Raw genomic sequence first — 14,705 nt, 5'->3', positions numbered from 1 at the left:
GAGCAGAAGAGGGTGTTTTAAAATGGTTTGGTCACATGGAGAGAATGAGTGAGGAAAGATTTAGAAAGAGGATATATGTGTCAGAGGTGGAGGGAACGAGGAGAAGAGGGAGACCAAATTGGAGGTGGAAAGATGGAGTGAAAAAGATTTTGAGTGATTGGGGCCTGAACATGCAGGAGGGTGAAAGGCATGCAAGGAATAGATTGAATTGGAACAATGTGGTATACCGGGGTCGACGTGCTGTCAATGGATTGAAGCAGGGCTTGTGAAGTGTCTGGGGTAAACCATGAAACGTTTTGTGGGGCCTGGATGTGGAAAGGGAGATGTGTGGAAGGAGAGAATGTTATCTCAGAAAGCAAAAGTGGGTGTGTTTGAATGAATGTTAGTTCCAACAATATTATATGGTTGCAAAGAATGGGCTATAGATTGGGTTGTACAGAGGAGGGTGGATGTGTTGGAAATGAAATGTTTGAGGACAAAACGAGACTCACTTCCATTTCCATGGTTCTTTTTGTTGGTAAGTCCACTCCCAGATTTCTAAAACACTTCACTTCCTCCAATTTTTTTCCATTCAAACTTACCTCCCAATTAACTTGTCCCTCAACCCTACTGAACCTAATAACCTTGCTCTTCTTCACATTTACCCTCAACTTTCTCCTTTCACACACTTTTCCAGACTCAGTCAACAACTTCTAAACTTTCTCACTTGAATCAGCCACCAGAGCTGTATCATTGGTGAACAATAACACACTTCCCAGGCCTTATCATCCCCAACAGACTGCATACCTGCCGCTCTCTCCAAAACTCTTACATTTACCTACCTAACCACCCCATCTATAAACAAATCAAACAACCACGGGGACATCACACACCCCTGCCATAGACCGACATTCACAGGGAACCAATCACTCTCCTCTCTTACTACTCATACACATGCCTTACATCCTTGGTAAAAGCTTTTCACTGCTTCTATCAGCTTACCTACCACACCAAATACTCTGAAGACCTTCCATAAAGCATCTCTATTAACCATATTCTATGCCTTCTCCAGATTCATAAATGCCACATGCAAATCCATCTGTTTTTCTAAGTATTTCTCACACACACTCTTCAAAGCAAACGCCTGATCCACACATCCTCTACCACTTCTGAAAGCACACTGCTCTTTCCCAATCTGATGGTCCATACATACCTTCACCCTCTCAATCAATACCCTTCCATATAATTTCCCAGGTAAACTCAACATACTTATGCCTCTGTAGCTTTATCCCCTATGCCTTTGTACAATGACACTATGCATGCATTCTGCCAATCCTAAGGCACTTCACCATGATCCAAGCATACATTGAATATCCTTACCACCCAGTCAATAACAGTCACCCACTTTCTTAATAGATTCAACTGCAATACCATCCAAACCTGCTGCTTTGCTGCATTTCATCTTTCGCAAAGCTTTCACAAACTCTTCTTTCTTAACCAAACAATTCTCCCTGACCCTCTTGCTTCACACACCACCAAGACCAAAACACACTACATCTGCCACTCTATCATCAAACACACTCAACAAACCTTCAAAATACTCACTCCATCTCCTCACTTCATCACTTCTTGTTATTACTTCCCCCCTTGCCCCTTAACTGATGTTCCCATTTGTTCTCTTGTCTTACACAAGTTATTCACCTCCTTCCAAACCATCATTTTATTCTCCCTAAGTTTAATGATACTCTCTCACCCTAGCTCTCATTTGCCCTCTTTTTTAACCCTTGCACTTTCCTCTTGACCTGCTGCTTTCTTTTACACAACTCCCAGTCATTTGGACTCCTTTCTTGTAAGTACTGTCTAACACTTCTCTTTTCTTTTTTGCTAACAGTTTTATTTCTTCATCCTACCACTCACTACCCTTTCTAATCTGCCTACCTACCACTTACCACCATTTCCATTCACAACACTGAATACCCCATGTACACTAATCATACCCTCAACTGCCACATCACTCACCTTTGCATTTAAATCACCCATCACTAATACCTGGTCTTGTGCATCAAAGTTGCTGACACACTCACTCAGCTACTCCCAAACCACTTGCTAAAGGCAGATTACGTACTCTACTGAAGAGTATGTGATAGCAGAATATTATATTAACATGAAGTCCTCCACTCCATCATCTTACTATACATTATACATGACTTCAACATCATTAAAGACACATCCAAGTGACATTCCAGTGACTTCTTCACTCCTTATAACCTTGCATCTTCATTCTATCTAATCTCTTAGTTTCAACTTTGCCATGAAAGTTATTCATCTCTACTTTTCTTACTTTTTACACCTACGGCAACCTATAAACACTTGTTTTTTACCAATTACAGTAACTCCATCTCCCTGGAAATCTGTGTTAGGCAGTGACAGATAATTGTTGGTATGTTTTTGGCTAATACTATCCCAGGTCTATATGGACAACTTACTAGATGGACTGGAATCACATCTGCATGTATTTACAGATGATCCTAAAATTATGATTCGTTAGGAATCTCTAGGATCATAAAAATTTCCAGTGAGAACACAACAGGCTCCACCTTTGGTCATCTAAATAGCTGATAAAGTTAGACCAAACTAAATGTATGGTGATGAGGACAGGACAACTGTAAGGTGATGAAGATGGAACAATGAAGAAAGAGGCCTTAATTTTTTACTGCTATCTTGAAGGAGGCAAATTTCAAAATCCGACAAGAAGAAGGGCCTCGAGCGTTTGACGAAGTACCAAATGTATTTCCAAAGCACTGCATCAGCATGATCTTTTAATGTGTGTCATCTACCAGTGAAGAACAAAACTGCCTTCAAATACACAGACATTGAGGTGTTCAGAAAAGTATTTACAGAATGTAATGATTCCAGAAGTAGAGATACAACATCAGTTTGCTAATCCTACTTGAGGGGAAACACTGAACTGTTGTAGATACACATTGATCTGCAGAAGATAGTCCAGGGGTAGGTAATGGGTATTATCAGAAGCATTGGAAAGAAACTATGAAATTACCCATTTAGGGAAAGTGAAGGAAAAGGGGAGACATAATGAAAAGGTATAAGTTTCTAACTGCATTGGGTGTCATAGATATTAGCCATTCTTCAAAATCAGAGATAAGTTGATGAGAGGTGATAACAGAAAGCAATAAGTAACAGTTACAAAACACAATACAGATAAGCATACATGATACAAACAAAAGTTAAAGAGATGAGTCTCTACAAGTGCAGAGTTTTGTCCTTGATTGTACAAATAAGTAATCACAAGTAACTAATCACACTATCTTCACACACAAAATGTTTCAAGAGGCCCTAAACCCAATAACAATCTGGCATTTCCATTTGAAACTCTCTCAAACACAATTCAGTTATCTCACTACATATATCCATTGCTTTTGAAGTTTGGCTCTTCTCCTTATGCCTTCAATTATTTTTTTTTTTTTTTTTTTTGCTTTGTCGCTGTCTCCCGCGTTTGCGAGGTAGCGCAAGGAAACAGACGAAAGAAATGGCCCAACCCACCCCCATACACATGCCTTGATTCAATCTACTGACAGCACGTCAACCCCGGTATACCACATCGCTCCAATTCACTCAATTCTTTGCCCTCCTTTCACCCTCCTGCATGTTCAGGCCCCGATCACACAAAATCTTTTTCACTCCATCTTTCCACCTCCAATTTGGTCTCCCTCTTCTCCTCGTTCCCTCCACCTCCGACACATATATCCTCTTGGTCAATCTTTCCTCACTCATTCTCTCCATGTGACCAAACCATTTCAAAACACCCTCTTCTGCTCTCTCAACCACACTCTTTTTATTTCCACACATCTCTCTTACCCTTACGTTACTTACTTGATCAAACCACCTCACACCACACATTGTCCTCAAACATCTCATTTCCAGCACATCCATCCTCCTGCGCACAACTCTATCCATAGTCCACGCCTCGCAACCATACAACATTGTTGGAACCACTATTCCTTCAAACATACCCATTTTTGCTTTCCGAGATAATGTTCTCGACTTCCACACATTCTTCAAGGCTCCCAGAATTTTCGCCCCCTCCCCCACCCTATGATCCACTTCCGCTTCCATGCTTCCATCCGCTGCCAGATCCACTCCCAGATATCTAAAACACTTCACTTCCTCCAGTTTTTCTCCATTCAAACTCACCTCCCAATTGAATTGACCCTCAAACCTACTGTACCTAATAACCTTGCTCTTATTCACATTTACTCTTAACTTTCTTCTTTCACACACTTTACCAAACTCAGTCACCAGCTTCTGCAGTTTCTCACATGAATCAGCCACCAGCGCTGTATCATCAGCGAACAACAACTGACTCACTTCCCAAGCTCTCTCATCCCCAACAGACTTCATACTTGCCCCTCTTTCCAAAACTCTTGCATTCACCTCCCTAACAACCCCATCCATAAACAAATTAAACAACCATGGAGACATCACACACCCCTGCTGCAAACCTACATTCACTGAGAACCAATCACTTTCCTCTCTTCCTACACGTACACATGCCTTACATCCTCGATAAAAACTTTTTACTGCTTCTAACAACTTGCCTCCCACACCATATATTCTTAATACCTTCCACAGCGCATCTCTATCAACTCTATCATATGCCTTCTCCAGATCCATAAATGCTACATACAAATCCTTAGTCTCCTAATTCCAACTATACCACAAAATCTGTCAATCTCTGTTTCTCCTATTCTAACCTGGAATGGCCTATATATATTTGGGTTTCACATTTCTACATCTAAGACAGGACAAATACTCTTCTGTGTAAGATTTAGCACACTTTATATTCAAATTCTTTCACTTTACCATACCTTAATTACATAACTTTTTTTCCTTGTATGACTACATGTAACTTTTGTATTCCCACTGCCATCCTAAATTATCTTCATTCCCTAATATCTAAACTCACCTACTGCTTCCAATTCTTCACATCCAAACTGATACTATAATGTGACATCCCATCACTCTCAAAAATTAGAAAAAGAAATGTATGAAAAAATTAATCCTATTTCTACATTCTTGAACTTCCAATTACTTTCACTTCCTCTTACTGACCTGAGGCATGCATCCTTACTGTCTTAACTTTATGACTGTTGTATTATTTAGCCCTTACTTTATTTTTGCTGAAGATAGATGCTCAGCAAGAAACTCGTAGCCAGAAGGTCGATGTTTTTCCAGGATGTAACTGAGAAAAATAATGACATGATCATTCTATGCAAGAAAAATAAATATCTAACAAAATATTATGAAGAATATATTTTTCACTTACCAAATCTAATTAGAAGGAATGCATTACATAATGTATGTTTTGTTTCTCCTCAGGATTAGTCTGTCTCAAAAGCTATGAGAGAATCTCCATGATCACTGGGGTCAGAAGCCTTTTAATGCAGTTACTGCCTTGCAACCTTTATAACCATCCAAACATTAATTCCAGCAATAGCTTGCTCCAAAACTCCTTCCTCTGTTCATCATTCACCATCTAATGATGAGGTCATTGTCCCACTGGTTGTCAAGCTGTACCAAGCTTATTACCACAGAATTCTTTAGACCTCAAACTTTTCAAATGTATCCAAATCCATTTGCCCTTATCAGACATGTTTTGGGTAAGGCCATAAATCTGTGGAGTGTCTATGGTCTTAGATATTTTTCTGAAAAACTTGAGAAAGTCTTGAATCTGACAACTGGTCCCACTCTGCTTGTAACATGAGGTCCAAATTGCTAAACTTCCTCCAACATTATTATCAAAAGGATTCCTTGATTTGATATAAGTGTAGTCCGTATGTATAATTCCCTCTTTGAACAGCACAGGGAGAGAGTTATATAAGTTTGGGGCCCTCTCTCCTGAACTTTCTATGTCATCAGGTAACTTTTTAAAACTGCATTCACTGTCTCACTGGTTTGCTTATTCCAGCCATCCACCACCCTAACACTAAACCAATACCTCTTATCATCCTTTCTAATGATTTCCTTACCCAGCTTTTGCTATGGTCTCCAGTAAAAATATTTTCCAGTCAATTTCATCCAGCCGATTTAGAAACTTGAAGGTTGGTATCAGGTCTCCCCTCTCTCTGCACTTCCATGGAGGACAGCCTTGTGGCCCTCAAGCCCATCATTACAATTAACTTCTTGTCAATCAGGAATTATCTTAGTTGCTCCTTTCTGTACCCTCCTTGTGCTTCTTTAGGTACAGTGACCTGTCTTGCAAGGTATCAACCAGTTTTGGTGCAATATGTAGAATAAATTTTGAATATGATCTCCATATCCTTGAATGCAATTCTTATACTTACCAGCAGATAGTTTGTCTCTTTCACAATTGTCCTAATGTGTAGCTCAGGTAATAGATTAGGAAAAATGTTTACCCCTAGATTTCTTTCACATGGGATTCCTGTATCTCATTTCTCACTATGTAATAATTACACCAAGGCTTTTCTGAACTGAACGTGAACTGAATCACTTCATCCATTTGGCTGACCATACGGGGTGAACCTGCTTCAGGTCTTTCCCTGCATATTTCAGATGACATTTACCTTTGAAAACTGACATTATCCTCCCTTTGATCTTCAAGTGTTCTATTACGTTCCTGAATCACAACTTGCCTAGACCTCATTTGTTCTGTAGCCTGCTGTGTTTCACTCATACCATCCTCACCCCTTTCCTGTATGGTTTCTTCTCTCATAGCTCCCTACTCCGTCAACTTTACACTTCTAAATCTCATTTGATCAACATATCTCCTTACAACTCTATCATTACACAGTTTCATGTTATATGACAAGGGTCCAGATACTTCCACTACAACTCCTGGTACCAAGCAAGCTCCCCTACCACTATAATTTTCCACAAACACTTCATCATTTACCCTAAATTCCTTCAAAGATCTGCTCTTATCATGATATTTCTCTTGATCTTGTTTCCTTTCTACCTTTTTTCAATCTGGTCTTTGTAGGTCAAAGTGTCCCAGTAGATTTCTTCTCATTAGCAACTCTGCCAGAGTATTCCCAATTACAGACTGTGGTGAACATCTATATCTGAATAAGAACCTGGACAACCTTGTTTTGATGTCTGCTTTTCTCATTTTCATTAGCCCATTTCTAAATGTTTCAGCAGCTCTTGTAGCCATTCCATAAGAGCTTCAGTAAAAAGGAATACAAGTAACATGGTTAATCCCATTTTTCTGCATAAATTGGCCAAATTCATAACCGTGTAAACTGGCTCCCATTATCACTCAATAGCAGTGAGGGCAGCCCATTAACAGTAACAATATCCTTTAACTCAGAAATGGCTGAGAGTGCTAATGTACTATTCAAAATTTCTACCTCTAATCATTTTGAACGGGCTTCATTGAGGACTATATACATATGCACTGTAAATGGTCCAGCAAAATCTACATGTACTCTCTCTCATGGCCTATTGGGGTATGGCCACACATGAAGGGGTACACACAGTATTCATTTCTATTCTCTTGACAAAGTTTCTATCATTTGCTCAATATCCCTATCTAAATTAGACAACCAAAAAAATGATCTAACAATTCCCTTAATTTTGGAGATTCTGGATGAGCCTCATGCAGTTCTCTTAATACATTATCCTGTCCCGCTGGAGGAACCACTACCCTGCTCCTAACATTATGCAATCTTCATCTGTACTAAGTTCATCTCTATGCACATAAAATGACTTAAACTCTGGAACCTGAGAAGTTTCTGACCAATCATTCTTGATAAAAGACAAAACTTTAGCATATACTGAGTCATGTGCTGTCCACTTCCTGATTTACTCAGCTGCAACTGGTGAATCTTCAATGTGTTCTAACAGCAATATGGTATCTATGGGGAGTGGTACTATGTTCTGCTTCAGTGATCAAAATATCATCTAAACATACAAGTGTGCAGAATATCTCTAAATAAATTGTACAATGGAAGTAAGGGGAGTGGGGGAGGAATGGGATGTATTTAGGGAATCAGTGATGGATTGCGCAAAAGATGCTTGTGGCATGAGAAGAGTGGGAGGTGGGTTGATTAGAAAGGGTAGTGAGTGGTGGGATGAAGAAGTAAGAGTATTAGTGAAAGAGAAGAGAGAGGCATTTGGACGATTTTTGCAGGGAAAAAATGCAACTGAGTGGGAGATGTATAAAAGAAAGAGACAGGAGGTCAAGAGAAAGGTGCAAGAGGTGAAAAAAAGGGCAAATGAGAGTTGGGGTGAGAGAGTATCATTAAATTTTAGGGAGAATAAAAAGATGTTCTGGAAGGAGGTAAATAAAGTGCGTAAGACAAGGGAGCAAATGGGAACTTCAGTGAAGGGCGCAAATGGGGAGGTGATAACAAGTAGTGGTGATGTGAGAAGGAGATGGAGTGAGTATTTTGAAGGTTTGTTGAATGTGTTTGATGATAGAGTGGCAGATATAGGGTGTTTTGGTCGAGGTGGTGTGCAAAGTGAGAGGGTTAGGGAAAATGATTTGGTAAACAGAGAAGAGGTAGTGAAAGCTTTGCGGAATTTATTAAAAAAGGGGGTGACTGTATTGTTGACTGGTTGGTAAGGTTATTTAATGTATGTATGACTCATGGTGAGGTGCCTGAGGATTGGCGGAATGCGTGCATAGTGCCATTGTACAAAGGCAAAGGGGATAAGAGTGAGTGCTCAAATTACAGAGGTATAAGTTTGTTGAGTATTCCTGGTAAATTATATGGGAGGATATTGATTGAGAGGGTGAAGGCATGTACAGAGCATCAGATTGGGGAAGAGCAGTGTGGTTTCAGAAGTGGTAGAGGATGTGTGGATCAGGTGTTTGCTTTGAAGAATGTATGTGAGAAATACTTAGAAAAGCAAATGGATTTGTATGTAGCATTTATGGATCTGGAGAAGGCATATGATAGAGTTGATAGAGATGCTCTGTGGAAGGTATTAAGAATATATGGTGTGGGAGGAAAGTTGTTAGAAGCAGTGAAAAGTTTTTATCGAGGAGGTAAGGCATGTGTACGTGTAGGAAGAGAGGAAAGTGATTGGTTCTCAGTGAATGTAGGTTTGCGGCAGGGGTGTGTGATGTCTCCATGGTTGTTTAATTTGTTTATGGATGGGGTTGTTAGGGAGGTAAATGCAAGAGTTTTGGAAAGAGGGGCAAGTATGAAGTCTGTTGGGGATGAGAGAGCTTGGGAAGTGAGTCAGTTGTTGTTCGCTGATGATACAGCGCTGGTGGCTGATTCATGTGAGAAACTGCAGAAGCTGGTGACTGAGTTTGGTAAAGTGTGTGAAAGAAGAAAGTTAAGAGTAAATGTGAATAAGAGCAAGGTTATTAGGTACAGTAGGGTTGAGGGTCAAGTCAATTGGGAGGTGAGTTTGAATGGAGAAAAACTGGAGGAAGTGAAGTGTTTTAGATATCTGGGAGTGGATCTGGCAGCGGATGAAACCATGAAAGCGGAAGTGGATCATAGGGTGGGGGAGGGGGCGAAAATTCTGGGGGCCTTGAAGAATGTGTGGAAGTCGAGAACATTATCTTGGAAAGCAAAAATGGGTATGTTTGAAGGAATAGTGGTTCCAACAATGTTGTATGGTTGCGAGGCGTGGGCTATGGATAGAGTTGTGCGCAGGAGGATGGATGTGCTGGAAATGAGATGTTTGAGGACAATGTGTGGTGTGAGGTGGTTTGATCGAGTGAGTAACGTAAGGGTAAGAGAGATGTGTGGAAATAAAAAGAGCGTGGTTGAGAGAGCAGAAGAGGGTGTTTTGAAGTGGTTTGGGCACATGGAGAGAATGAGTGAGGAAAGATTGACCAAGAGGATATATGTGCCGGAGGTGGAGGGAACGAGGAGAAGAGGGAGACCAAATTGGAGGTGGAAAGATGGAGTGAAAAAGATTTTGTGTGATTGGGGCCTGAACATGCAGGAGGGTGAAAGGAGGGCAAGGAATAGAGTGAATTGGAGCGATGTGGTATACTGGGGTTGACGTGCTGTCAGTGGATTGAATCAAGGCATGTGAAGCGTCTGGGGTAAACCATGGAAAGCTGTGTAGGTGTGTATATTTACGTGTGTGGACGTATGTATATACATGTGTATGGGGGGGTTGGGCCATTTCTTTCGTCTGTTTCCTTGCGCTACCTCGCAAACGCGGGAGACAGCGACAAAGTATAATATAATATAATATATATAATATAATATATATATATAAATTGTACATTTATCTAAGAAAAATCCCCGGTGCACTTTTGATCCCATGGGGTAATGTGTTACAGCTGATTGTCTATCACACAACACTTCTTTGACTCTTCATCCAATAACATCTGTTGAAAAGCACCACTCAAGTCCAATTTTGAGAATGAATTAACTCCTACCAAATAGGTTAACAAATCATTTATCTATGGAACTTGGAAAGTGTCCTTCTCAGCCACCAGGTTTACCATCACTTTAAAGTTGCCACAAATTCTAACTTGTGAGATTGGCTTGGACACAACCACTGTTGGAATGGCCCAATCTGAACCTCCTACTGGCATGTGTTCCATTTGCTACTATACAATTCTATGCCTGTGGCATCTCTCAAAGAAAAAGGCAGCTGGCGAGCTTTCAAAAATTTTGGCTCCACACAATGCATCTACATATATTTTGGCCTTCCCTCCACTAAAAGTGCCCAAACCTTCTTCAAATACACCAGCATACTTCATTCTCAAATCTTTCATGAACTTTTCATTGCTATCCAACTGTTCTTGCACATCAAACAATGGATTCTTCCAATCAATCTGGAGTGTTTGTAACCAATTCCTTCCTAACAAATTTTGTGCATCAACCTCTACTACTACCAATGGTAATTTGTATACTAGACCATGAAATGTGACATGAGCTTTAATAACACCTTTAACTCTTAATCTTTTTCCGGTGTATGACTTCAGTATTGCATCATTTTCTATTAGTTTCTCTTGTAATATGGGTACCTTGTCACACAGACTCCTATGAACATGTTCATTAATCATGGCAAAACTTGCACTAATGTGTATCTCCAAATCTATCTCTTATCCATCAATATTAAGTCTACACATATATGGTTGAACACTTCCCAGTTGTATCTCACTCTTCTTTCCACTACTGTAATATAGTATTGAAATGAATTCAAAACAGCCCTCTTTACCTTTATCAACTCTATATAATCATTTTCTAATCCTTCTCCCTACTACATTTTCCACTCGATACATTTCACCTCCTCTTGGCAGTCCTATTCTTCATCTTGGTGGTACCCTTCCCCTCTTGGCACTGTCCTTTTTTCCTCTACGTGAAAGCACTCTCTTGTGTGTGTTGTTTGAAGATGGCTTGAAACTGCTACTTGGAAATGCCATCCATCCTTTCTTCTCTCACTCCAGTCCTGTTACTGAGGCTGCTGGCATTTACAGGAGTAATGGCCTACCTGACAGTTGTAGCACCTCTAGCCTCAGGCCCAACAGATGTCTGGGTGATGTACTCTACCACATCTCCAACAAGTGTGCCATGTGTCACTGCATGCAGGCATGATGGCTTTTTCATGTCTGACATGTCCTTCTGTGTTGCCTCTATTAACAACACCAAATCATAAATCTTTTTGCACAACGGAATCTTATCACTCTTGGGCTTCAGTGCCAGTAGTTTTGCTTAAATCTGTTCATTGTTGGTACATACAATCAGCTAGTTGCTCAATATTTGATCTTGCAGGTCTGTCCTAAAAGAACTAAAATTGCAGTGCTCCATTAGGTCTCTCTAGGCAGTCATATACTGAGCAACACTCTCTCCTAGTCACCAGATTCTTTTATGAAATTTCAATCTTGCTAGTGTGTCTGACAGCTTTGGCTCATGATATTTAGATAACACTTCACAGAGTTCTTCAAAAGTCAGTTCTCCTAGATGTTTAGGCTTGCACAAATTTTTCAGTAACTTGTATGTCTTAGGTCTTATAATTACAATCAACACATTTTTCTTCTTGACTGCATCATTTATATCACTTGTTAGGAAATGATGTTGCAGATGTTCCTTGTACACTGTCGAAGATTTAATGTCTAGATCAAACTCACTCACATGACCAATCAAACTCACTCACCATGACCAACTGTAGAAATCACTTGACAATACCAACCCATGATCATCATGGACACCCTAATTTCCACTTTTCATTAACTTTTAGAGGTTGTCCACACATATTTCACACAGTTTTATAATATCTTAAGTAATATATTGGTCAGGGTAGTCTAATCAAACACCAAATAGTCCAAAAATAATTGCTTTACTCTGGGAAAGCTCCTAGTAGCTACAGTGGTCAGCTATACCACTGTATTTTGTAAACAGAACCCTGTTGGGCTATGAAGAAAAGCATTCGTTCCCTATATAGTTATGACATGGATGATACTATGGTCTACGTTGAGAGTGAAGTGGAGTTGCAGAAGGTTGGAAGTGTGTTTTGTGTGTGTAAGCATAAGTGACTGAAATGTGAGTAAAAGTAAAGGAGAGGTATGTGAAATGAATCTGAGTGAAAGTACGGTTTTTGCAAAGCCCTATAAAAATGAGAAAAGAAAGCTTACTAAAGTGTGTTGTAGATAAGAGGGAGAAAGACCAAAAGAGGTGATAGAAGTTAAGTATTTGAGAACTATCTAGGATAAGTTTGGTGATAAGGAAGGAGAGATAAGGGAGAGAGCAGTACAGTAATGAAGGTTAGAGATGTAAGTATGTAAGTGAAGACACATTTAAGGTACAGCATAGTCCTCCTAACCCTCACTTATGCAGCTGAAACATGGGCATGGGATGAGTCATAGTAGTCAAGAATAATGGCTGTGGAAATGAGTTATATGAAAGGAGCATGTAGCATGACTAGATGGAATGAGAAAAGTAATGAAGGGGTGTATGAGAAATATGGTATGGCAAGGAATGAAAAGGGAATAAATTGTGGAGTGGTAGAGTGAGTAAAATATAAAAATTTGAGGTGGTTTGAGCATTTGGAAAGAATGTAAGACTAGGAGTTTACAAAGTGAGTATATGATAGTATGATTCGGGTTGGTGTGAGAGGGAGACTGCCTTTGACATAGGGAAACAGAGTGGAAGAGAACTGGAGGGAGAAAAATGGGGAAAGAATGTGTGGTAAGGTGTATGCGAGGGAGGCATATAAGAAAACGGGTTAGAGAAAACTTACTCTGTGGCCACCCCTTGATGGGAGTTCCTGGAGGGAATGGGCATTAGAGATATAGAGAGATAGATGGATTTTGCCATGAATGAATTTGCTCACAGAGGTCATACCACTACTAATCCTCCAACTTCCTGCACAGAATTTAAGCCAATATCCCCACCATATAGGTTAGCTCAATTCTTTGCACATATCTATTACTTTTCCTTTACTTCTTTAATTCTATATAGGGAAACAAAGACTTTGAAAACCTTGATTCCCCTTGAAAAATAAAAATGTGATCCACTTTCTCCAATTCAGCCATCATTGAAGGATTAATTTTTGTAGTGGCATTACATGCATTGTATCAGATATTATAGCCTAATCATTTTTGATATACTGATCAGACTATGTAAAGGAGGCCTATATTAGATCTGAACTCTTACATTACACTGAAGGTGTGACACTTAAAATATAATAGATATTAGTGATGAAAACCACTAGTAAACATGTCTTTGTGACAAAAACACTTCAAAAAATACCAAACATCTCATTAAGTATGCCTGAGAGTAAATCTGACTGAGTTGTAAATCATTTCATTTCAAAATTCATGCTCTAATTACTCAGAATAATGTACCAAATTTATAAAGAGTATACAGTGGATATTATGAGGACTGCAGCAAAAGGGTAAAAAACAATTTTAGGTAAATTAACACTTACACTTAACATTACTGAGCATTTGTATGCAAAAATACCTTGCATGGCTGAGAAGATGTAATACAACAGAATGATAATTCAAGACAGCAGCTTTCACTGCCCCAAGGTATGCAGAGAGAGCAAGTAAGCCTCCTCGCTGGTCTCCTCGAATTACCCATTTCCCATCACCATGGATCAGAGGAACAGCTTGCACAAGACGAAGAACATACCACACACTTGTTCGGTCAAGATTATCACCAATTATCTGATCTGCAAAGAGAGGTATAAAAATATTAAACATGACGTGAGGGCAGCTGGTGATACACGCTGAGCCTCTCTAGGCCTGCAAGCCTAGAACCTGACTGATCAGATTATTTCATACCTAGGTTCACTGATTTAACCCCCCCCCCCCCCAAAAAAAAAAAGGTATTCCCCACATGTTATGAGGTGATGAAAGGGGGCAGGTGCAAGGAGCTGGAAACCCTCTCATTCTTGTATTTCAATTTCTAAAAGGGGAAGCAGAGGAAGGAGCCAGGTGGGGAGTGCTCGTCCTCCTTGAAGCTCAGATGAGGTGTCTGAATGTATGTGGATGAAACCAAGATGAGAAAAGAGGTGAGATAAGCAGTATGTTTGAGAAAATGAAACCTGGATGTTCTGGCTCTGACTGAAATAAAGCTTAATGGTAAAGGGAAAGTATGATTTGGAAATGTCTCGGGAGTAAAGTCAGGGGTTGGTGAGAAGACATGAGCTAAGGAAGGAGTAGCACTAATCCTAAAGCGGGAGTTGTAAAAGTGTGTAACAGTGTAAGGAAGTAAATTTTAGAGTGATATGGGTAAAAATGATAGTGGATGCAGAGAAAT

The 14,705-nt window shown here is 39.8% G+C and overlaps 1 protein-coding gene across 1 annotated transcript in view; it reads right to left on the bottom strand.

The window, feature by feature from the left end:
* Nucleotides 1-14,705, bottom strand: part of LOC139765298 (WD repeat-containing protein 17-like) — a 446,388-nt gene that overhangs the window by 58,873 nt on the left and 372,810 nt on the right. The window contains exons 21-22 of the mRNA XM_071692684.1: nt 13,905-14,115; nt 5,168-5,239 (exon numbers count right to left, since the gene is read on the bottom strand). Of these exons, the coding sequence (XP_071548785.1) occupies nt 5,168-5,239; nt 13,905-14,115 (283 nt within the window). The remainder of the gene's footprint in view (nt 1-5,167; nt 5,240-13,904; nt 14,116-14,705) is intronic.

Source organism: Panulirus ornatus, chromosome 53, assembly GCF_036320965.1.
Source record: "Panulirus ornatus isolate Po-2019 chromosome 53, ASM3632096v1, whole genome shotgun sequence".
Classification (NCBI taxonomy): Eukaryota; Metazoa; Arthropoda; class Malacostraca; order Decapoda; family Palinuridae; genus Panulirus; species Panulirus ornatus.
Note: the sequence above shows the minus strand (reverse complement) of the source record. Positions and strands in the feature narration are given on the sequence as shown.